Below are 22,838 nucleotides of genomic sequence, written 5' to 3'. Positions count from 1 at the left end.
TAGTGTCTGTATTCCTTAACAATAAAAGATGCTTAAATTGTTGGTTGATGATAATGTGTAAATCATAGAATCTTGGAATTTTAGAGTGGCACCATCTAAGCCAACCCAGCTTTCCAACCTTTAATGAGCATATGACTCACTGGTGGCTTAAGAATCTCTGTTTCTAACAGATTCCAAGTGATGCTGTGCTGCTGGTCCACCTTGCAGTAGGAAAAATGTAAACTCCTCTCAGTTTTACACATGGGAACATTAGACTGAGAGTAGTTAAGTGTTTGTTCCAAGGTTACAGAGTTGTCAGCGAGTGATAGAAATTAGGTACATAATTCATATTTAGATACTTTCTTCTTCTTGCACACTATTACTGTTTTATAAATGAAATACTATTCAAATTGCTTGAGCCAAGACAGACCTATAACCCAAATTTCAGTGACTTGCTTTTTTTAAATTTATTGTTCTTTTGAAATGTCTGTACAAATGCCTTTTTAATCTTACTTTTAATTTGTATTTGTTTTTCAAGCATGGTGTAGCAAATGGAGCCTCTCATCCCCCTCCTCCAGAAAGGAGCCCGTATTCCACTGTATTCCATGTGGTTGAAGGGTTTGCACTCGTCATCCTCTGTAGCAGTCGACCTGCCACTAGGAGATTAGCCGTCAGTGTCCTTAGAGAAATACGGGCTTTGTTTGCACTTTTGGAAATACCTAAGGTAAGATGTAGGTATTTCATTAGTTATCTAGTTAAAGTACTTTAAAATCATCCTTTTGTTATCTTTATCTCATTTCTGTTGTTACAATGTAGGTGTGTTGCTTTCCAAGAAAGTCTTTTAGGAAAGAGCATCTAAACTAACCCACTTGGCCTCAATTTCTTTCATAACAAAGAGTGCTGAAGTGAACTTTTCAGTATCTTAGCTTTGGCTACTTTTCTAAAACACTGATAATTGTTTTTAGATATATGATGTCTTTTTTTTACAGGGTGATGATGAATTAGCCATAGATGTGATGGACAGGCTGAGCCCATCCATTCTTGAGAGCTTCATACATCTCACAGGGGCTGATCAGGTAAGTAATGATTTTACACTTCTCAGTATTGTATTCTATGCCAATGCCCTGTAATTTGATAGAATGGAAAGAAACACATTTGTCAGAAACACATTACAAAGAAAACGTATGAAAAGGTCGCATATCAACATTGATATAGGAATAACTGTCAGTCTCTAAATTCTTTTCCTCTTGTCTTGGAGTACATGGACAGGAGGTTCATGCACTTTCTGTAAAACACCTGACTAATAATTCATTATCAACAACCAAGAGAGATAATAATGAAGTTTAAGAAGCCTAAGTAAGAGATGATTAAAAATAACAATAAAAAAATTTTTGCTTTAGATTATTAACCATGAATTATGTTAACAAAGTGTAATAGGTGACTTGCTTCTAGTGCGTAAAGCAGTGGTTACTGAACATAATGCTCTGAAAGTAAATCTTAATCTCTTCATTGAACAACTATTTAAGAACGTGCACCTCTGGAGAAAAGCCTATGTTCTTTCTGGTCTGTTCCACTCATGCATAGGTAGGGCATATCAGCATGAAAGTTAATGGCTCACTTTTTAGTTCGCTAGCAGCTTCAGTATGCCCATAAAAGTTGGCTATTCATATTTGAATTACTTAAGTAATGGTTCAAAAACTTTTTGGTTTGTCAACCCGTTGGAGAATAATGAAAGTATACAATCTCTTTCCAGAAAAATTTGTGTATGCATATGCAGTTTCAGGAATTCACCATCCCCTTAAACCAACCTCAGACCTCATGTTATCCTCTATTCTAGCAACCACCAATGACCACTTAAAGCAATTCACATGGCAGAACTTTGAAAGTTATTGAAATGTGCAATAACCAATTTTTTTTTTTCTCTTGTAGACTACTTTGCTATATTGCCCTAGCTCAATTGATTTACAAACATTAGCAGAATGGAACTCTTCTCCTATTAGCCACCAGTTTGATGTGATTAGCCCATCGCACATATGGATATTTGCACATGTGACCCAAGGCCAAGACCCATGGATTATAAGTCTCTCCAGTTTTTTAAAGCAAGAAAACCTTCCTAAACACTGCTCAACAGCTGTGAGCTACGCTTGGATGTTTGCCTACACAAGGTTACAGTTGTTGTCCCCCCAGGTGGATATAAAGTAAGTTGTTTTCCTAGTGTAAATTTAAAAATGTATCAGCTGTCAGCTTTCATAATGCATTTGGGAAGTTGTACAAATTGGAAGTCCTATAAATAATGTGGCCATATTATATGGATCTCTCTCTCTCCCTCTCTCATTCATATATGTGTGTGTGGGGTGTGTGTGTATGATATGCTATATTGATATCTTAAGGGAAAATAAAGTTGTGAAGGATGTATCTTATAGCCCCTTCCCCCTTTTCATGTATACAGGGTCACCAAATTATGTTTGTTTTCTTAATAGTACTGAGCTTGATACATAGTATGTGTCGAGCACTTTATTCATGTCTATCTTATTCCACAGAGATTCAGTACTAGTATTAAATCTTGATGCAGATTTAATATCTCCAATATAGAGATATATGGTATATGATAGAGATTTAACTTTAGTTAAAAAAAAAAAAAAGAACTTTTGAAAACATGTTATAATTTGTATCTACCTGTTTTTTGTCTTTTTCCTCAGTAGTCCCATCAATGCTAAGAAAGTAAATACGACCACAAGCAGTGACTCCTACATTGGCCTGTGGAGAAACTATCTAATTCTTTGCTGCAGTGCAGCAACATCCACATCCTCTTCAACATCTGCAGGCTCTGTGAGATGTTCTCCTCCCGAGACGCTGGCGTCCACCCCTGACAGTGGCTATGGCATTGATTCCAAAGTAAGTTTTTCAGACCCACCATTGACTCTGAGTGGTACTATGACAGGAATATTATAAAATGTCTTTTCACAGATAGATTACTTACATTGGAAATTAAAATACTTCAAGGAAATCCATATTTTTAAGATATCATACCTGTTTTCCTTCTTCTAGTCTCTAGAGTTCTCAGATTTCTCAGTGCCCAAAAAGAGTAATTTAAAAAATTAAATACCTTTCTAAAATTGTCCTAAATCATGTAACGATACCAAATATTCAGTAAGAACAGTTATGTCATTTTTTATGGTATGACACAAAATGTGGTGTACTTAAAGAAAACTTAAGACTGAATGTCTGACTTTGACACTGATGACTGTTTTAGACATAATTTTACTAACTCCTGTTCATGGATCGAGGATTTGATGGTGGACGTCAGCCTATTATATTATATGGTTATATGGTAGTGAATCTCTAAGAAATTAAGAGTCCTACAAACAAGTTCTATTAAGTAACCTGCAGTAAGCCCCTGGTCAAGGCATGTAATGTTTTATATACCACAGGTGAATTTTGAAGCAACATTCGTGTAGAAGTTTCATCTGTCTTATGTACTTGACCTAATTTTGAATTTGAAATGTTAACTTATTTAGTTGGACTTGGAATCATTTGTGGCTGCATTTTTTCCTCAGATTATTGGCATCCCATCCCCTTCATCCTTGTTTAAGCACATAGTTCCAATGATGCGCTCTGAGAGCATGGAAATCACAGAATCCCTTGTTCTAGGTCTTGGCAGGACCAACCCCGGGGCTTTCAGGTAATTATCTTCCTATGTTTCTCTGCAGTCAAATAAGACTCAGACTAGAGGTCTGGTAGAGTTAAGCAGAATACTCATTAGGATAGTTGCGTAGCAGCCCTGACTTTTACCAGTTAACTGGCCAAGTAATAATTAACTTAATTAATTGAGTCTTTTATTTCCTTATTTTTATTGAGCAAATTGAGGTTAACCCTATTTTCTTCACAGAATTCTTCCTCTTTTTTCCTCCTGGTGCTGGGGATTGAACTCAGGGCCTTGTGCATGATAAGCACATGCTCTGCCACCGAACCACAACCCCATCCCACAGGATTGTATGTAAATAAAGCATATCCATGTATAATTTTTTTTTTCAGTACCAGGGATTGAACTGAGGGCCTCACACATGTTAGACAAGCATTCTACCACTGGGCAACAACCCCCTCCCTAAATATTCTTTAAAAGTGATAAAATGCCATGTAAATCTTTAATATTTTCATACTCATTTTACTTATCTAGTAATTCTGTTAATGTATAATCTTAGTCTGGGTTAAAACTTTAGTTTTCTCTGTGTTGTTTAAAAGAATGGAATCTTTCAAAGAAATATTTACATGCATATTATATACTTTTCATATTAATAAAGCAAATTCTTTATGTTCTTTATGTTCTTCTTTTTTTGTTTCCTGTGGGGCCCTGAATGTATTCTTTTCAGAATCTTGATTGGTATAGGATAGTATTGATTTTTTTTTCCTCTTGAAGATGACATGTACAAGAAAATAGGCTAATAAATTTTAACATAGCTATAGTGGGAGAGCATTCAACATAAATGAAGTTTTAGAAGACTTTTAGGGAAATAAATATACTATCATGCTACTGAAAATAAATGGAATATAAAAGTTATCTCATTTAAAAATTTTTCAAATTCCTATGGATAGAAGCAATTTTGAAGCAAATACTTGGAATGTCTACAGTTTTCTTTATATATATGATGAAATTGAGTATACTTTTTGTTTTCTTCTTAGACTTTAAAAAATTTCTCAATCTTACAAAATTAGCACATTATCAGTTCATAATCAAAATGTAAACAAAGAGAAATTTATCATTTTCATGAAGTTCATACCCTTTTACCCACTGGTTTAATATATAAGATTAATCATAAAGAAATAATCAGAAATGAACACTAATTAATATTAACATTGGTCAATTATCCAGTATTTGTAATAACAGAAAGAAAGAATTGAATGATTCAATAATAAATGACAATTTATTGAAGTATGATAGAATATTATGAATTCATTATGGCACGTGAAAGTAACTATACTAGTGTTAAGAAAAAAGATGCTATTTTATATGTAACAGTGTTTCAAAAATTATGCAAAATAATTCAACAAAAATATTGATGGTAAATACCTCTCTGTAAGCTAAAATAAATGGCCTGTACTAGTTTTTGTAGTTTTCAAATGTTCTATAAAATGATGTATTATTTTATAGTAAAAATAAAAGAGTGTTTGAAGCAGTGGGGTTAGGGTTAACACTTGTTTACATCATTACATTAATATTTACATATTGGCTTGTAAGTATTCAGATTCTGTGTAGCTATTAATAGACTACATATAATTTTTTTCTAGGGAACTAATAGAGGAGTTACATCCAATAATTAAAGAGGCACTCGAAAGAAGGCCAGAGGTAAGCTCTGTTACATAGTTTTCTACCATTAAATTTTTTTTTTGGCAAACCCATATTTCTCTGCTATATACTATATATTATACCACAGGTTAGAAATTAAGAAGTAAAAGATTGTCTAGTATATTTTTATTTATTTGATTTCATTTTATATTTTATTTTTTGTGATACCAAAGATTGAACTCTATGTACTCTCCCACTGAACTTTACTCCCACCCCTTTTTATTTTTTGAGTCAGGTCCTCACTAAGTTGCTTAGGCTGGTCATGAACTTAGGATTCTCCTGCCTCAGCCTCCCAAGTTGCTGGGATTACACCTGGGTGCCATCACACCCAACTCCAGCTTTCTTATGTACATTTAAATTTTTTTTTTCACATACAAACTATTCATCCTACAGCTGAACATATGTAGGAACCCATTGTGTAATACAAATGAGACATTGCTATAGCTTAAGTACAAGCAGGAAGCAGGGTGTAGACTGGAGTTAACTTTTTCTGTAAAGTAGCAGTAGTAAATGTTTTCAGCTTTACCAGTCTCATGGCAGCTACTTTGTAATTTGAAACATTCATGGACTACATAAGTAATTAGGTATGGTTATCCCCCAGTAAAACTTTATTTACAGTGACAGGCAACCATGGGCCTGATTTGGCTTATGAGTCCTAGTTTGAAAATCCTGGTTCTGGAATCCCAAACATCCAGATCTGCACCAAGTTCTGTGCAACTTTTAGAAATTAGATGTCTAGTGGGGCACATGACTGTGTAAACCATAATTACAACAATTTGTTACACACTGTAATGATGTCATAGGTAAGGAGTTATGAGAGTTACAGAGAAAAGAGCCTTGAACTCTCTGCCTGCAGGTAAGGGAAGGCATTGTAGAGGTAGTGCTGATACTGGAGTGAATTTTAAAGCATGTTCCCCAGTTGACAAGCAAAGGAAAGGTATTCTAGGCAGAAAAATAGCATTCACAAATTTTACACACAAATTTGGAACTTATGCATTTTTCTGTATGATTATTTTAAAGGGAATAATGGTTAAATATTAGACTGGATAGTAAGATAGGGACTTTCTCATGAAAGACTCCGAACTGTATCCAGTAGTCCAGTGGTTGCTATATGCCAGTGGCATCTGAGAGTTACCTGGAGAGCTTGCTCAAAATTAGACCCCTGAGCCTTTTGGATAAAAATTCCTGGAGTTGGGCCCAGAAATCTTTTTTCATAAAGCACCTTATATGTATCTGATGTTTGAAAATCTCTGCTGTTAATGTTGGAGGTCCCCTGACCAAAAAAAAAAAAAAAAAAAACAGGTGACAACAGCTATTCTATTAGATTTTGAAACATCATCAGTAATTCCTCCCTCACTCTCATCTTTACTTACACCCTGTGTAGAGTATGGATATTATCCCCATTTTTCCACTGATAAAGTTTTTGTATCAGAATGATAATTTTGTTTACAATGTGTAATAATTTATTTGAGGGAAATGGAATTGGAACACTTCTGAGTTTAGGGGAGAAGAGTCCTGATGTTAAGTCATTAGATAAGTACAGTGGTGTTCCTTGAACGTGAGTTATAGTTTGAGAGTCTGAGCTTCAGTGTTTCTATGGAGACAAAATGAAAACAGTCCAATTAAAACTTTGCAGAATTCCTGCAGGACTGTTAAGAAGACATCCCACTCAAAACGAATTGCTGTAAACTTTAGGAAGACCCCATGGAAACAGTAAATGTAATGAATGGGTCATCAGCAAATTGGCCTGCCATGGAACACACAGAAGTGGACCAGGGACATAAAAGTGAAAAACTAATATGTTTTTAATTGCTTTGTATTATGAAAATTACATCTTAAGGGAGATAATGATCTAGAATTGAAAGTGATACAGAAAATCTATATTTTGCTATTCTGTTATCCTGTTGGAAGCAGAATCCAATTGAAGTGTTACTGCTATTATTCTAGCATTAGTTCTCTTGGCTCTAGTAGTACAGATTTATTTATTTATTTATTTTATAATGAGCAAAGACATTTTTCTTTTGTTTTATATTTACTTTTGTAGCAAAATTAATCATTGAAAAACTTTAGAATAAATAAATTCTGTGGGTTTACTTGAGTCCCCTTTAGGGACTTTAGTTTTTCCTGCCCTCCTGTCATCTTCTTAGAGTGTCTTTATGATTCAGTGACAACAGTTTACTAATCCCTGGAATTCTTATATAATGGTTAAATCAACAAATCACCTAAAAATAGTTAGAATTTTGTTCTCCACATCGTCACATGTCTCTTTGATGCAGTGTCTAGCAGACTAATTATTCCGTACAAGCAGAATAATCTTAATGAGCCCAGAATCTATCTCTGGCATTCGAGTTATTCTTCCCGAGTCACACCAGGGTTTTCTGTGTCCTTCCCTGAAGGTTTTTTTAATTAATATCTTTGTATCTGTGGAATAGAATATGAAACGGCGCAGGCGTCGAGACATTTTACGAGTACAGCTGGTACGAATATTTGAACTGCTGGCAGATGCTGGTGTCATTAGTCACAGGTAAGTATTGGATTTTGATTTTCAAAACTTTGGAATGATTATTTCTCATGAAATATAGAAAAACACCTTTGCAATAACAAAATCTATCAGTATCATTGTACACATTAATTTACAAAAAGGCATCTCGTACATTCATCAGTGTTCAAAAAATATGTTAGAAAATCTACCAGCAGAACTGGATCACTCTGGACAAAAATTGGTGATAATGTTTCTATGGTTTTGCTATTTGTTGGAACCTGTTTTCTAAGCAAAGGGACAACAATAGCCTTATTTTGACAGGCTTCCCTATTTTCTTACCTCATCTTGAAGATTTATTTCTTCTGGGCTTGAAAAAAATCACATGTTAAAAAGACTAAATATTATAAGATTTGCAAATTCATTCCAAGTAACTTTTATCTATTCTGCTGGGAAAAATTAAATCTACAAAATAATTCATAACTATGTTTCCCATCATTTATACATTAAACCATAAAACCTTGAGTTTTATTGCTAAACTGAAAGTTTCTTGACACTAGATCAGCCCCTTGAGGAAAATTCCCTCAGAAGTGTATTTAAAAATAACCACTTTGGAGGGCAGTGGTACTTCCTGACCATTGAAGGAGAAGAATAACAGATCTGTCCATAACCACAGAAAGGCATATGAAAAGAAATTGAAGAAATGTATTTATAATTGAACCAGACAGTAACTGAGTGTAGAATATTTACATTAGCATTCGTCCTAATTATTTCTTTTTTGTACATAATGTGTTTTATATTTAGTATCAAATACTTTTGGAGATTGTTTTCAGAATAGAACTTTAATGAAAGAAATTTTAAGCCCGTGCTTTAGTTTTCATTCTTAATACATGAGAAGCAAATGAGAGAAGGGGGAAAAAAAAACCCAGCTAATTTCGGAAAAGTAAAATTGAAATTTATGAGCTTGAAGCAAAAAGATATCCTAATATGTATCTGAATCTTTTCCTTTTCAGTTCCTTTTAAGGTAACATTAGTAAATTAAGAAGCTTTACATTGAAGGTTTTTTTTTTTTTTTTTTAATATGATAGCAAATAATGATTCTCTTTTGAAGAACTGCAGAATTTTGGTATTTTGAAACTACAAAAGCTATACTCACTCTTTTGAACACTTAATTTTTAAACACTATTGTGTATTCTGGTTTTTTTTTAAGAAAGAAAAATTAATAGAGGGTTATCAATGTTGTAGATTTTATTTATTGTTTAAGGAAAAAGTTGAATTCTGAGTGTCAGAATCTTGGAATCTTAGTTCACCCAGCGGATCCCACGTGCTTGGTGCATACAATAGCAGTGAATGTTACTTAAATGAATGCATGGTTTGTTTTGGTGCAGGTTGCAGTCTACTAAATTGCTTCCCCATTCACTAATAGGTCATGTCCCAGAATTTAAAGAACATTCATTTTATAGAAGAAAAAATATTTGGTCATGAATTCATATAATGATTGTTTATTATTGTGGACTGATATTTTTAAAATACTGCAGTAACATTGCAACTCCTTATTCTTGTTTTCATGGGTTCAGGATGTTGGTACTACTCACAACTAGCAAAAATGAAATAATAATAATAATAATAATAGTTTTTGCTTTTAAAATAATAAATAAGCTCGGCACAGATACATTAGACTATGTAATCCTAGTGACTCAGAAGGCTGAGGCTGGAGGATTGCAAATTCAAGGTCTCCTCAGCAACTTAGGGAGATATTATCTTAAAATAAAAAAATAAAGTCTGGGGAGGAAGTTCAATGGTAAAGTGCCCCTGGGTTCAGTACCTAGTATCATCATAAATGACTGAATGAATGAATGAATAATTTGTATTAGAAATACTTTTCAAGGAAAGCTGACCTTAATAAACATTAATGTAAGAGCTATTACTTTATATAGTACTTATCATTTACTAGGTCATTTTATTAGTGGCCCATTTATATTCTTACTAAAACACTCTGGAGAAGATATGATATACATGTGTAATAACTGATAGAGCAAGGCAGTTTAAGACTTTTGACTTTAACCATTAGTCCTCCAACTAGTCCACAGTTTCCAGACTTGGATCCCTTGACTCAAAGAGAATCTCATTGCAGAGATTCTTGAGGCAACTCCATAGATCTAAAAAGATGTGAAACTCAGTACTCTATTCCACTCTTATTTGAATTCTTTTTAGATTTTGCATCCTCTGTAATAATCTATCCCAGAAGGTTGTGGGGAGTAAGTACCTAGTGGATATTTGACTATGTCAGAGGTATAATATGAATATGCATGGATATTATACATATACGTAAAACTAGTCTTTCCTCTTTCTATTTTTTCTATACTCATCCTCTCCCTCCCATTAGCTTCCTTATCTCCTTATCAAAAAGCTCTATATGGGGCTGGGGATGTGGCTCAAGCGGTAGCGCGCTCGCTTGGCATGCGTGAGGCCCGGGTTCGATCCTCAGCACCACATACAAACAAAGATGTGTATGCCGAAAACTAAAAAAATAAATAAATATTTAAAAATTCTCTCTCTCTCTCTCTCTTAAAAAAAAAAAAAAAAAAAAAGCTCTATATGTTAATAAGTACAGATAGCATTTAGCACTTATAATAGTGAATTAAAGTTAGATATGGAATTGAATAATACAAATTGAAATAGCAGTTCTTTGATTACAAACCACCATCTATTTTATGTATATTAAGTAAATCAAAATCATATTCATTAAATTTTATACTGCCATGACCATGAAAAGTTTAATATGTATTATTCTAATTTTGATTACTAGGGATTCATTTTGAGTTATGTAATGGAGTCACGTTTTGATTATCATTTATTTTCTTCAATATTTTCAGTGCAAGTGGTGGCCTTGATAATGAAACACATTTCCTCAACAACACTTTATTGGAGTATGTAGATTTAACCAGACAACTCCTGGAAGCAGAAAATGAAAAAGACTCTGACACACTGAAGGATATACGATGCCATTTTAGTGCCTTAGTGGCGAATATCATTCAGAATGTTCCAGGTATTACTTTTAGTTTCTTAAAGCATTACTGAGTATTAGGAGACCATAATTCATTCTCTTCCCTTGAGACCATAATTCATTCTCTTCCCATGAGGTTTTATAATCAAGTTGAAAAGCAACTTGTAAAAGTACTGGAAAAATGACAGCATAACATGAATGGCAAGAAATCGTTTTATTTTTAAATTAGTACCAGTTGATTAGAAATCAGAGAAGCAACCCAGCATAGATTATTATGGTCAAGACACAGAAATGAAATTCTGAAGAAATCAATTAGAATAAGCTGTATGGACAAATTTGTTCTAGATGCAGTGAACAAAGGAGCATAATGCTTCAAATGATAATTTTAAATAATATTAACAAGATTGTTTTGAATAATGGGAGAAGAGAATTATCAATGTGAATATGACAAGGACACAGCAATACTGTCTGTTATGGAGCAAGCGCCAAGATGTGCTTTGGAGTTTGATTTACACAATTGCATTTTTAAAAAAATTTATTTATTTAATTTTTCTAATTAGTTATACATGACAGCAGAATGCATTTCGATTCATAGTACACAAATGGAGCACAATTTTTCATTTCTTTGATTGTATACCAAGTAGTGTCACACCATTTGTATCCTCATACCTGTACTTAGGGTAATGATATCTGTCTCATTCCACCAACTTTCCTACCCCCATGCTCCCTTCCTTCTCCCCTCCATTCCCTTTGCCCTATTCAAAGTTCTTCCATTCCTTCCATGCCCCCTGCCACCTACCGCCCACTGCCATTGTAGATCAGCATTTACTTATCAGAACATTTGGCCTTTATTTTGAGGGGACTGGCTTACTTCACTTAGTGTGATATTCTCCAGCTCCATCCATTTACCTGCACATGCCATGATTTATTCTCTTTTAATGCTGAGTAATATTCTATTGTGTATATATACCACAGTTTCTTTATCCATTTGTCTATTGAAGGGCATCTAGGTTGATTCCACAGTTTAGCTAATGTGAATTGTGCTGCTGTAACCATTAATGTGGCTGCATCACTGTAGTATTCTGTTTTAAGTCCTTTGGGTATAGACCAAGAAGTGGGATAGCTGGGTCAAATAGTGGTACCATTCCAGGTTTTCTAAGGAATCTCCATACTGCTTTCCAATTGGTTGCACCAATTTTCAGTCCCACCAGCAATGTAAGAGTGTGCCTTTTCCCCCACATCTCACCAACACTTATTGTTGCTTGTGTTCTTGATAACTGCCATTCTGTCTAGAGTGAGATGAAATCTTAGAGTAGTTTTAATTTGCATTTCTCTAATTGCTAGAGATGTTGAACATTTTTTTCATATATTTGTTGATTGTATATCTTCTTCTGAGAAGTGTCTGTTCAGTTCCTCAGCCCATTTATTGATTGGGTTATTTGGGTTTTGGGGGTATTAAATTTTTTGAGTTCAATATATATCATGGAGATTAGTGCTCTATCTGATCACAATTGCATTTTTAAAAGTCATAAATTCTTTGCAAGTGTAAGACACAAAAATGTGACTATAATTCTTCTGTATACAGCATAAATAGACCTCTTATCTCTCAAAAATTAAGGTTATTTTGTTATTTTAATGGTATATGCTAGCAGCTGGCTTTTAAAGAGCATGGGCTATATTTTATAACAGGGTCACTTAAGCACACAGTTGGGTATGTTAATTTCAAGTGAAGGAGCCCTATTTTGATCTTTGGAAGGAAAATAATGCTGTTGAGTGGAAAAGAGCATTTTTCTTCAAATTTTCCATCCCAAAGCTCACTGATATAAAGGTCTGATTTAGCTTATTACTGTGCACTTTTCCACAACCTCCCCCTTGGTTTATGGAGATACTGTTGAAGTTCTTCAACAAAGATTGATGCAGAGAACTCATGAGATAGAACATCAAAGTGGAAAAGATCATCTAATGCATTCATTTTCAAATGATGCCCGTGGCTCTTTGGATGCCATCAGCAGGAGGCAGCAGAATGGATTTGGATGCTGAGCCTCACACCTTACTTCACCCAGATTAGCTCCTCTGTTATCTGTTTTGTATGTTAAGATTCCGTGTAAGGTTCCTTTTCAAAGGCAACTTTTCTGCTTGGAAAAAAAAAATAGAAAGTTTAAAATAACGTTTTAATCCAAAGCCCTCCCAGTTAACCAGGATCCTGGGGTGTATTTGTGTTAACATCTTGGCCTGGGGAGGAGCAGGTCCTGACTCCCTATTCCGTGCCAGTCTCCCTGTGCCATTCTGCCTGCTGTGATAGTTTCTGTGACTTGGATTTGTATAACTGACTTCTGTTACTGTGGAGGTTTAGGGCAAGTTTAAATGAAAACTTGCTTTCTGTTTTACAGCCTCTCATACTCAATAGTGACTTGCCATGTATGTTAAAGTAAAAAGACATGGAAATAAATTTTTCCATCTATGTTTTTATTTACAGTGCACCAGAGAAGAAGTATTTTTCCTCAACAGAGCCTTCGTCACAGTCTGTTTATGCTGTTCAGTCACTGGGCAGGTCCTTTTAGCATCATGTTTACACCCTTGGACAGATACAGTGATAGGAATATGCAAATTAATAGACATCAATACTGTGCATTAAAGGTATTTACTTAGAACCTGAATTCCTTTTTTCTTAAGAACAGAGTTAAAATATTTTCATGTGTCTCTCTCTATCTGGTTTTATAAATGGGGTAAGGATTTCTTCAGAGTGCCTGAGAATATTGCAATACATGTTTGTCTGCCATATGGAAATACTTAAACCATACCTTTATTTAAGTACATAAAATACAATGCAAAAAAGTTTCAGAATCTATCAAAACTTAAATCAACATTTACTTAAGAACTGAATACTACTTCCAAGTACTTAAGTCTTTTAATCTTCTCTTCCAGTCTAATTTGGTAGGATGATATTTATTCATAATTAGTTTCTTAGTTTAAAAAAATACTATTATGCTTTTCTTTGCAACAACAAAAAAAGATCTTGTGGCTAGATAAACATGAGTAAAAGTATCTTGCCTCCTCTCATTAAGCAACCAACATTGACCCTCTTAAAATCTTTAAATGTAATTCTGATATTATTGTTTGAAGGCTATGTCTGCTGTACTATGTTGTGGCCCTGTTGCAGATAATGTAGGACTTTCATCAGATGGCTATTTGTACAAATGGCTGGATAACATTTTGGACTCTCTGGACAAAAAGGTAATTAGGATAATTCCCTTAAAATTTCATAATGAATTGTCTTTCAGAATTAAAATATGGCCCTCTGAAAATTAGTCATCTTTTAATAAAGATAGGACGGAACTATAGGTAAAAATTATATTATGTAAAATTAAATAGATTATTGTAATCTAAGGAAATTCCAATTTGTATTTATCACTCTATGGAGTAACTTTAATTTCACTTTCATATTATAGGATTAATATAGCAGTGTGTATATATCTCGCATAGGGTTCTGAGTCAATAAAATACTGATCTAGAATGCATTGAGCTCCATGGAAGAAAGAGGTTATTTGCTATGTTTAATTTCCTTTTTTTGCCCAATCTCCAATTAATCACTTTCTTGCCTTCCTTAGTCTCATATTTTATACAAACAGACTAGACAATTTTCTTCTGCAATCAAAATTTCAATAACAAAGATACTATTTTTAACATGGTCGAATATACTTGACTAGGTTTCAGATTTTTTTAAAAATAGATCTAGCTCAATAGTACAATCATACAGCTTTGTACAGAGCATTCTATATATCAACAGAAAATATATTTGAGCACAAAAATAAAAAATGTTTAAAGAGAACCTCAGCAGCATTTTGTTTCTGCAAAACAGAATATCTCATATTGATGAAATATCTACAGGTGCTTTTCCTTTACAAAAACACATATTCCTTTATAAATACACAGACTGAGTCATTAACAATGACCTAGTAATTGTTTCCCTTCAACCTGAATGGTTTATAAGCTATACCTTACAACCATATAAAGGCTTTTATTTGTATTAAGGTGTTACCACTTTTGACATAAAGCTTAAAATATTTTATATTTCAAAGTAAAATTAGCAACATAACTGGACAGTATATTGTGTGATAGCTTTATTTATTTATTGTGAGATCTACTCCAATATAAATGGGTGATCACTGCTGTGTTGCCAGAGAGAGTGCAGAATTTAAAATAGGACTTGTGTTTTTTCCCCTCAGAATATTTTTTTTTCTATTGAGTTATCACAAATAAGAATATAGCTTGATAAAAATAATCGGAGGTTAACAACTCATTTTTCTGAAAGCACTTATCATCATTCATGTTCATCAACTGCCTTTGGGGCTCTCAAAAGAGAGACTTACACGAAGAATCTTGTGTAAGAGAACCCCAGGCCAAGTGTAATTTATTCATATTGTCATCATTTTGGCTGAGTAAATGATGAGAGGAAATTGAACAAAACAAGACAGGGTTTTGTGATTAAATGTAATAAATGTATGCACTATTCTGATTTACTAAAAATGTAGAGAAATATAGCCAGACATAGTGGCACATGCCTTGTAATCCCAGTGACTTGGAGACGCTGAGGCAAGAGGATCACAATTTGAGGGCCATCCTTGCAACTTAGCAAGGTCCTAAGCAACTTTGCAAGACCCTGTCTCAAAATTAAAAAAGGCTAGGGAGGCTGTGGATGTAGCTTGGTGGTAAAATGTTCCTGGGTTCAATCCTCAGTACCAAAAAATATTTTTCAAAAGGTAGAAAAATAGGAAATTAAATATAAATAACTTTCCCCCTCCCTGGCAATTTTGTGACCTTATTTCAGGTTCATCAGTTGGGCTGTGAAGCAGTCACGTTGTTGCTGGAGCTGAACCCTGATCAGAGCAACCTGATGTACTGGGCTGTGGATCGCTGCTACACAGGTTCCAAGAGGGTGGCAGCTGGCTGCTTTAAAGCCATCGCGAATGTCTTCCAGAACAGGTACTATAGACACTGTCTCATGCTAAGTTAGTTTTTTGTTTGTTTGTTGTTTAAGAAAAGGTTTCTCTTTGAATTTCTTTTTTTTAAACTCCAGTGGAATTTATTTTTTTAAACTTAGCCGATAAGGATAATGGTCACCATGAATCTGTTGTACCTATTCCCTTACAATCCTCCACCCCCCCAACTTAGAAGATCATACAACTTTGCCTTTTGTACATCCTCTTTATCCACTGCAGCAAAAGACTTCAAACCTTGTTATTTACCTAACATGTGAAATTTATCCCTAGGGATTATCAGTGTGACACAGTGATGCTCCTAAATCTGATACTGTTTAAAGCAGCTGATTCTTCTAGAAGTATCTATGAAGTTGCTATGCAACTGTTACAGGTTTGTAAACAGTTGTTAATTAAATTTTTTTTCACTCAGGATTTAGTGAAGCTTAATAATTTATTCTTGCCATTAAAGCATACTAACACCAATATTTAGTTTTATTTTTAATAGTGAAGCGTGATAGCAAGTTCTGATTAGAAATAGATACAAAGATCATATAGATATTTAAATATACAAATAATATAAACTATTTAGAACTGTATTATTGAAAGATATTAGTGTGTATCTGAAGATACAAATGTTGATTGAAACTATTTCTATTTAGTAGTCAAGAATAATGTGAACAATTAGCTATTGTGATATCCTCATAGAACCTTCCTTTATTAAACTGAGTATATATCATTATTATAGAGTATATAACTAATTGATAGTAGGGCAAAGTTCTTTGATCTTAACCATGGGCTGAAAATAGGATAGAGTAAATGCTGGTTTTCTTTTTCCCCCTGATGCTTTCATGTAGTACTGATGCTGGTAGGACCATCTTAGGAATTATAATTAATGCCTTAATTAATTAAGAGGAAAGTTAACAGTATAGCTCTTCACATAGTATAATGTCAAAAGGAGTTCTATATGTCATGTTTAATCTGTGATTAACCAAGATCTGTTTAAAGTGTGTTTTTCCATTTACACTTATTTTGTACAACTATATTTTGGACTGGAAAAGTGGTAAATATTTTTCAAGTAATTGTCCACTAAGTTGCTGAAGTTATTTTCTAACTAGACTACTAACCCACATCTTTACAATTAAACCAAGGAAGGTAAATCCCTTTAAACAGCTTTTGCCTGTTTGCACACATCCTGACATTAGAAATGAACATACTTTATCATATATATATATATATATATATATATATATAAAACCATGTAATTTTTAAACTGAAATATTTCTTGGGAGTTGTTCTTTTAAATATAATTGAACTTTAGAGGACCCATAAAATATTGACTTCAGCTGATCAATTTGTATTCTTGTAGATTCTGGAACCCAAGATGTTTCGCTATGCTCACAAATTGGAGGTTCAGAGAACAGATGGAGTACTCAGCCAGCTGTCTCCCCTGCCACATCTGTATTCTGTTTCATACTATCAGTTGTCTGAGGAATTAGCAAGGGCATATCCTGAGCTCACTCTTGCCATATTCTCAGGTATGATCAGTGAACGTTTGTTATTTTTCTGCAGTCATTTCTTAAAAGCTATTCAAAATTTTTAAATAGATTACATTTGACACCAAATCGATGCAAACATTGCCATCTTCCCACAGCATTCATCTCATCAGTGGGTCGAGTTTGTTTCCCATTCATAGTTGACCTGAGGGGAATGGCCCTCACATTGGGTTCTGAAAAGCAGGCTACCTGTTGGTTTGCACTGGTAGATGGCAGTGGGATCATGCCCCTTCCTTTCTCACAACTCCCAAATCCCTGCCAGCACTTAAACGTGGACATGACTGGCAATCAAGGAATGGCCTCCTCAACACCATTTCTGCTGTTGCTGGTCCTCTGACAGAGATCCTGCGCAGAGAACAGTCATCTAGTTGACTCTCTGAAAGCCCATGGTGGGGAGCATGTCCTGGCCCGGGTGTAGACCACACCCCAGCTCAGTCTGCATGTCACAGCTTGTCTCCCTGGGTTCTGCCTTCAGATGCTCTTGTCCTTGGCATCTGTTAATTTTAACTCCTTTGTTTAGAGAGATTTTTCTCAAGAGATACAGATATCAACTGTACCCACTTTAAAGTGTGAGGGCCCTCCTCCTCTCTGTCCCCAGGACCAGTGAAGTGCACTTTAAATATCATCAGCTCCTGGCTCTTTGCATCCTCTCTCCTCCTTCACGCCACTCCTCTCCCCCTCCCACACCCTGTGCCTGGCCATTTTGATATCTGACATTCCCATGTGCTCAGCCCTTGCGGCTGCCTGGGACTTCTCAGGTGGCCTTCAGACTCCATTAGTGTCAGCTTCCTCTCTGTAAATCCACCAGATACCTTCTAACTGCTGTGTCTTAGACCTAACTTCTGGTCTTCTGCAGCCACTGACGTCAGTGAGCTCTCCTGTATTTCTTTCAATTGTGGGCTGTCTTGATTTCTAGAAACTTAATATTTCCTGTTTTCTCTTCTACCATGGACTATTTCTTTTGTCACTTTTGGTGGACTCTTTCCTTCTACCCATATAAACATTAGTGTTCCCAGGGCTCCAAGCTGGGCTGCCTCCTCACCTCATCCCAACTCCCTGAAGGAGGTCTGGCCACTGCCATGGCCCTAGCTCCCACAGTGAGTGTCCTTGGTCAGGATTTTTTTCATTCAACTACTTTCTGAGCTCCAGAAATTACCTTTCATACTACAGGTAATGAATAAGATTCTGTACTAATCGAAGGTATTTTTATAAATGATAGACTGCAGTATAACCATATGCCAAGACTAAAGCCAGGTATGGTGGTACATGCCTGTAGTCTCACCTACTTGAGAGGCTCAGACAAGAGGAGGAACCAGCCCAGGAGTTGCCAAGTCACCTTGGCAACATAGTGAGACCCTATCTTAAAGAGAAAGGGGTTGGGGGGAGGGAGGGGAAGATCAGCCATTCATTGACATTACCTTAGATTTGCACAGTTGCCCCATGAGGCAACTATTGTGTTACCCTCTTTTTACAGAATAAGAAATTGAGGATAAGAGGTTCATTGGCCCTAGGTCCAGGGGTAGGTGCAGTGGAACTGGGTCATGCTAGCCAGAGTCAAGTTCATACCCACTCCTCTTCCATACACTCTTCCTGATGAGTAAATAAATAGAAGGGGCAGAGGAGAAAGATTTTTGTTTAGTCATCTGCAGAAACTAAATAGCAAATCAGGGCTCATGGGCTTTGGAATCGACCTGTGTTTGACTCCTCTGCCACTAGATAATAGTCTGACTCTGCCAAGTTAATGAGTCTCTGCCCCCATCACAGCTTCGTTGTGAGTGTTAGAGGAAAGAAATGTAAAAGTAATGCACCAGAGGAGCCTCCCCTAAGTAGAACCAATGAGGTTCTTAATGAGTCCTTTTAAAGTAATCCATGTATATAGACTTTTTATCTGGCCATTACATTTATCCATTTGTTTTTTTTTAAATGTCATCTTAATCATGTTAAGTGTACAGCTCAGTAGTGTTAAGACCATGCACATTTTGTGAAGCACATCTGTAGAACTCTTTCCTCTTGCAGAAACAGAACTCTCTAGAGCCACTACACAGCAGTCCCTCCTTTCCCTCTCTTCTCAACCCCTAGTAGTCACCATTCTACTTAGCATTTTTATGAATTTAATTATTTTAGATATATCAGTAGAATCAAACAATATTTTTAAGTTTGTAGCTTGTTTCACTTACCATAATGTTTTCAGGTTCAGCCACATTATAGCATGTGACAGGATTTTCTTCTTTTAGGTTGTATAATATTCCACTTTGTGTATATCATATTGCTTATCCATTCATTCACCTATTGGCTCTTGGTTTGCTTCCCCTCTTGTCTGTTGTGAGTAGACTTCTGTGAATATATTCTGCAAATATCAGTTTGAGTCTCTGCTTTCAGTTCTTTTGGATATGTACTCAGAAGTAGGATTCTCTATGCTGCTTTCCATAAAATATGCACTATTTTACAGACCCACCAACAGTGTACAGACATTTATTTTAACTGCCAGAAGTATCTTATATATAAAGCAAGTATCTGGTTTGTGTCAGCTGTTAGTTTTATGACATCACTGAAATGAAATTTATTCAAAGGAGAATTACTCATATAATAAAATCTGGCTTCCTAAGCCCAGCATGGTGGTACATGCCTGTAATCTCAGCAGCTTGGGAGGCTGAGACAGGAGAATCGCCAGTTCAAAGCCAGCCTCAGCAACAGCGAGGTGCTAAGCAACTCAGTGAGATCCTGTCTCTAACTAAAACACAAAATAGGGCTGGGGATGTAGCTCAGTGGCCGAGCGCCCCTGGGTTCAATCCCTGGTACTAAAAAAAAAAAAAAAAAAATCTGGCTTCCTAGTTTTTAAGTGGATGTTAAAATTAATTATAGGTTAAAGGAAACTGAAATTACATCAGTTCTCACTTTTGGTTTGCTTTTAATTAGAGATAAGCCAGAGGATTCAGACAGCTCACCCTGCTGGGCGGCAGGTGATGTTGCACTATCTCTTACCGTGGGTGAACAACATCGAGTTAGTGGATTTAAAACCCCTGCCCACAGCAAGGCGACATGATGAAGATGAAGATGATTCATTAAAAGACCGAGAAATTATGGTGACCAGCAGGCGCTGGTTACGGGGAGAAGGCTGGGGATCCCCACAAGCCACTGCGATGGTTTTGAACAATCTGATGTACATGACAGCAAAGGTAAGGTGGGTTTTGTATTTGCAGTTGCTGCACAGGTGACCACTGGGAAGAGGAAGCATGGTTACAGATAGATGCAGAGACTAGACCATCTGATAACCACACAGAGTGCATTTAAATCCTCCTCTTTAAAAAAAACTTCTCATTAAACATCTTTTTTAACTTCTATATGTATTAGTAATAATGAGGTTAGACATGAAAAATAATCATTCTCTACAGTGTGAAAAAGATGAGAGCTGTCTGTGAAAATGCTGTCTGCTCATGTTTCATGGTGTGACAAGTTTGTTACTGAAGTATCTCCTGTGTGTGCTGCACCCTAGTATGGCGATGAGCTGGCCTGGTCGGAAGTGGAGAACGTGTGGACCACACTTGCAGATGGCTGGCCGAAAAACCTAAAAATAATTTTGCACTTTTTGATCAGCATTTGTGGGGTGAATAGTGAACCAAGCCTCTTGCCTTATGTAAGTATTCAAGTTCTTTTAACTTTCTACACACACACACACACCTCAGATGTGTATATACCTCAGATGTGTTTATGCCAAAGTATGGACAGCAGTCACCCCACAGAAGCAAGCAAGAGCCACTGGAGTGAGGACAGTCAGGCACTTTTAGATGGCCTTATTTATTGATTCATTCAACAATATTATCTAGTATAATTATAAGCAAACACTCTTCTAGGTACTGGGCATTCCAACCTGATGGGTGAGACAGATTTTATTCTTTGAAGCTACACCTAGTTTATTTAATAAATAAATCAGTAAGTTCTAGTATGGTTGTGATAAGGGCTATAAGGGAAAGTACTGAGAGTGAATAATAAGGAAACAGCTATCTGGATAAGAGATGATACTCGAAGAAATTGATATTGCAGCATAGACCACCAGATTGAGGAAGATGGTATTGCAGCTGGCATTGGGCTATTGGAGCAGGTGGGGGACTGGAGCTTAGTGCCATAGGCTGCTGGAAGCCCGAGAATAGAGAGAAAAGGAAGAGTGGATAACATGGAGGATATCAAATCTTTATCTCTGTGGGGAAAGCAAAACTAAATCTGTCCAAGGGCCCTATAAAACTCTCAAGCTCGAGGGTGAAATGGAACTTGGATGCTTGAATACTTACCTGTTCTATGTTCACAGCAGCCATGAAGTGGCATCTCCTAAAAGTGTGATCTGCAGAAGGCTGCTCCAGAGGTTCTTCCAGATCCCTCTTCAAACAAACCAGTTAGTGGCCTGGCTTCAGCCAGCATTTTCTGAGTGTACTTGAAAGCATTGTTCCCAAGATGTGACCCCTCTATGACCAAATCTATAGTTCTCCCTCATGCTCACCCCTCATTGCCATGCCCACACTGGACAGTCCCACGTTGGGGCCATGGCACTCTCTTTCCTTCTCTTTCCTACACCTCCTCTGGGTCTTCCCTAGAGCACCAGTACTCCCAAGACCTGATATGCACAGTCTTCTTTTTCCTTACCCTGCTTCATTGATCTTGCCAGTACTTAGCCATCACCACACAAATGATGTTTTACCCATTTGTCTCAGCCAAGTAGATGAAGAGCATAGGTCTGTGTTTGGATCCTTGCTGTATTCATAGTGCCTCAAATGGTTCCTGGCACATAGCAGGTCCTCAATAACCAGATAGATGAATGAGTGAATTGGAGTGGGAACTAGAAAAAAGCATGAGATGAAATTTAGGGAATAGCCATTTGACAGGAATTTAAAAGGAGTCATTTTTAGTGTTAATAGTAATAGTTTCTTAATTACTATTTCTTCAGCACTTGTTATGCCAGACATGGTAAATGCACTTCATCTACATTATTTCATTCACTTCTCAGAATAAATTGATGGCTTTGCAGTTTTACAAATGAATTTAAAAAGGCAGAGAAAACAGTCATTTCCTCGAGGCCACAGAGGCATATAGCTGTGACACTCAATGGGCTGGAATTCCATCTCACATCCATGGTGGGAAAGCCTGGCAAGGGAGCAGGCAGCAAGGGGTCAGTGTGACAGAGGGTGGGGAACATGAGGGAAAACTGTAGGAGATGTGTCAGAGAGGTACTGTGGGGTCATGTGGTTTAAGACCATACACCTACCTGTCTCTTGATGCTTCTCAAAGAATATTAAGCCCTGTTACATGCTTTGAAAACAATGCTTTCAAATAGATTTTGGGAAGCTTCACACAGAAAAGTGGGGAGCGGTTGGGAGGGGACTTGAGGACTTGATAGGATCAGGGCAGGAATGCCACGGATCTTCAGACAGGAGAGCCAAGGCACAGGGGCAAGAATGCACACAGCGTGGTCAGAGGAGACTGAACCCAAGAACAGAGAGAATTAGCA

General features: G+C 36.1%; 1 protein-coding gene across 10 annotated transcripts in view; it reads left to right on the top strand.

The window, feature by feature from the left end:
- Fryl (FRY like transcription coactivator) overlaps positions 1 to 22,838 on the top strand; it is a 233,228-nt gene that overhangs the window by 155,386 nt on the left and 55,004 nt on the right. For all 10 annotated transcript variants that reach the window (XM_071614271.1, XM_071614273.1, XM_071614270.1 and 7 more), the window contains 15 exons: positions 518 to 703; positions 969 to 1,055; positions 1,909 to 2,177; positions 2,679 to 2,874; positions 3,537 to 3,661; positions 5,266 to 5,323; positions 7,756 to 7,847; positions 10,679 to 10,851; positions 13,286 to 13,446; positions 13,933 to 14,043; positions 15,638 to 15,792; positions 16,080 to 16,179; positions 17,155 to 17,323; positions 20,258 to 20,517; positions 20,835 to 20,975. In XM_071614271.1, coding sequence (XP_071470372.1) covers positions 518 to 703; positions 969 to 1,055; positions 1,909 to 2,177; positions 2,679 to 2,874; positions 3,537 to 3,661; positions 5,266 to 5,323; positions 7,756 to 7,847; positions 10,679 to 10,851; positions 13,286 to 13,446; positions 13,933 to 14,043; positions 15,638 to 15,792; positions 16,080 to 16,179; positions 17,155 to 17,323; positions 20,258 to 20,517; positions 20,835 to 20,975 — 2,283 coding nt within the window. The remainder of the gene's footprint in view (positions 1 to 517; positions 704 to 968; positions 1,056 to 1,908; positions 2,178 to 2,678; positions 2,875 to 3,536; positions 3,662 to 5,265; positions 5,324 to 7,755; positions 7,848 to 10,678; positions 10,852 to 13,285; positions 13,447 to 13,932; positions 14,044 to 15,637; positions 15,793 to 16,079; positions 16,180 to 17,154; positions 17,324 to 20,257; positions 20,518 to 20,834; positions 20,976 to 22,838) is intronic.

The sequence above is a fragment of the Marmota flaviventris genome, chromosome 7 (assembly GCF_047511675.1).
Source record: "Marmota flaviventris isolate mMarFla1 chromosome 7, mMarFla1.hap1, whole genome shotgun sequence".
Lineage (NCBI taxonomy): Eukaryota > Metazoa > Chordata > Mammalia > Rodentia > Sciuridae > Marmota > Marmota flaviventris.
This window is presented reverse-complemented; position numbering and strand designations above follow the sequence as displayed.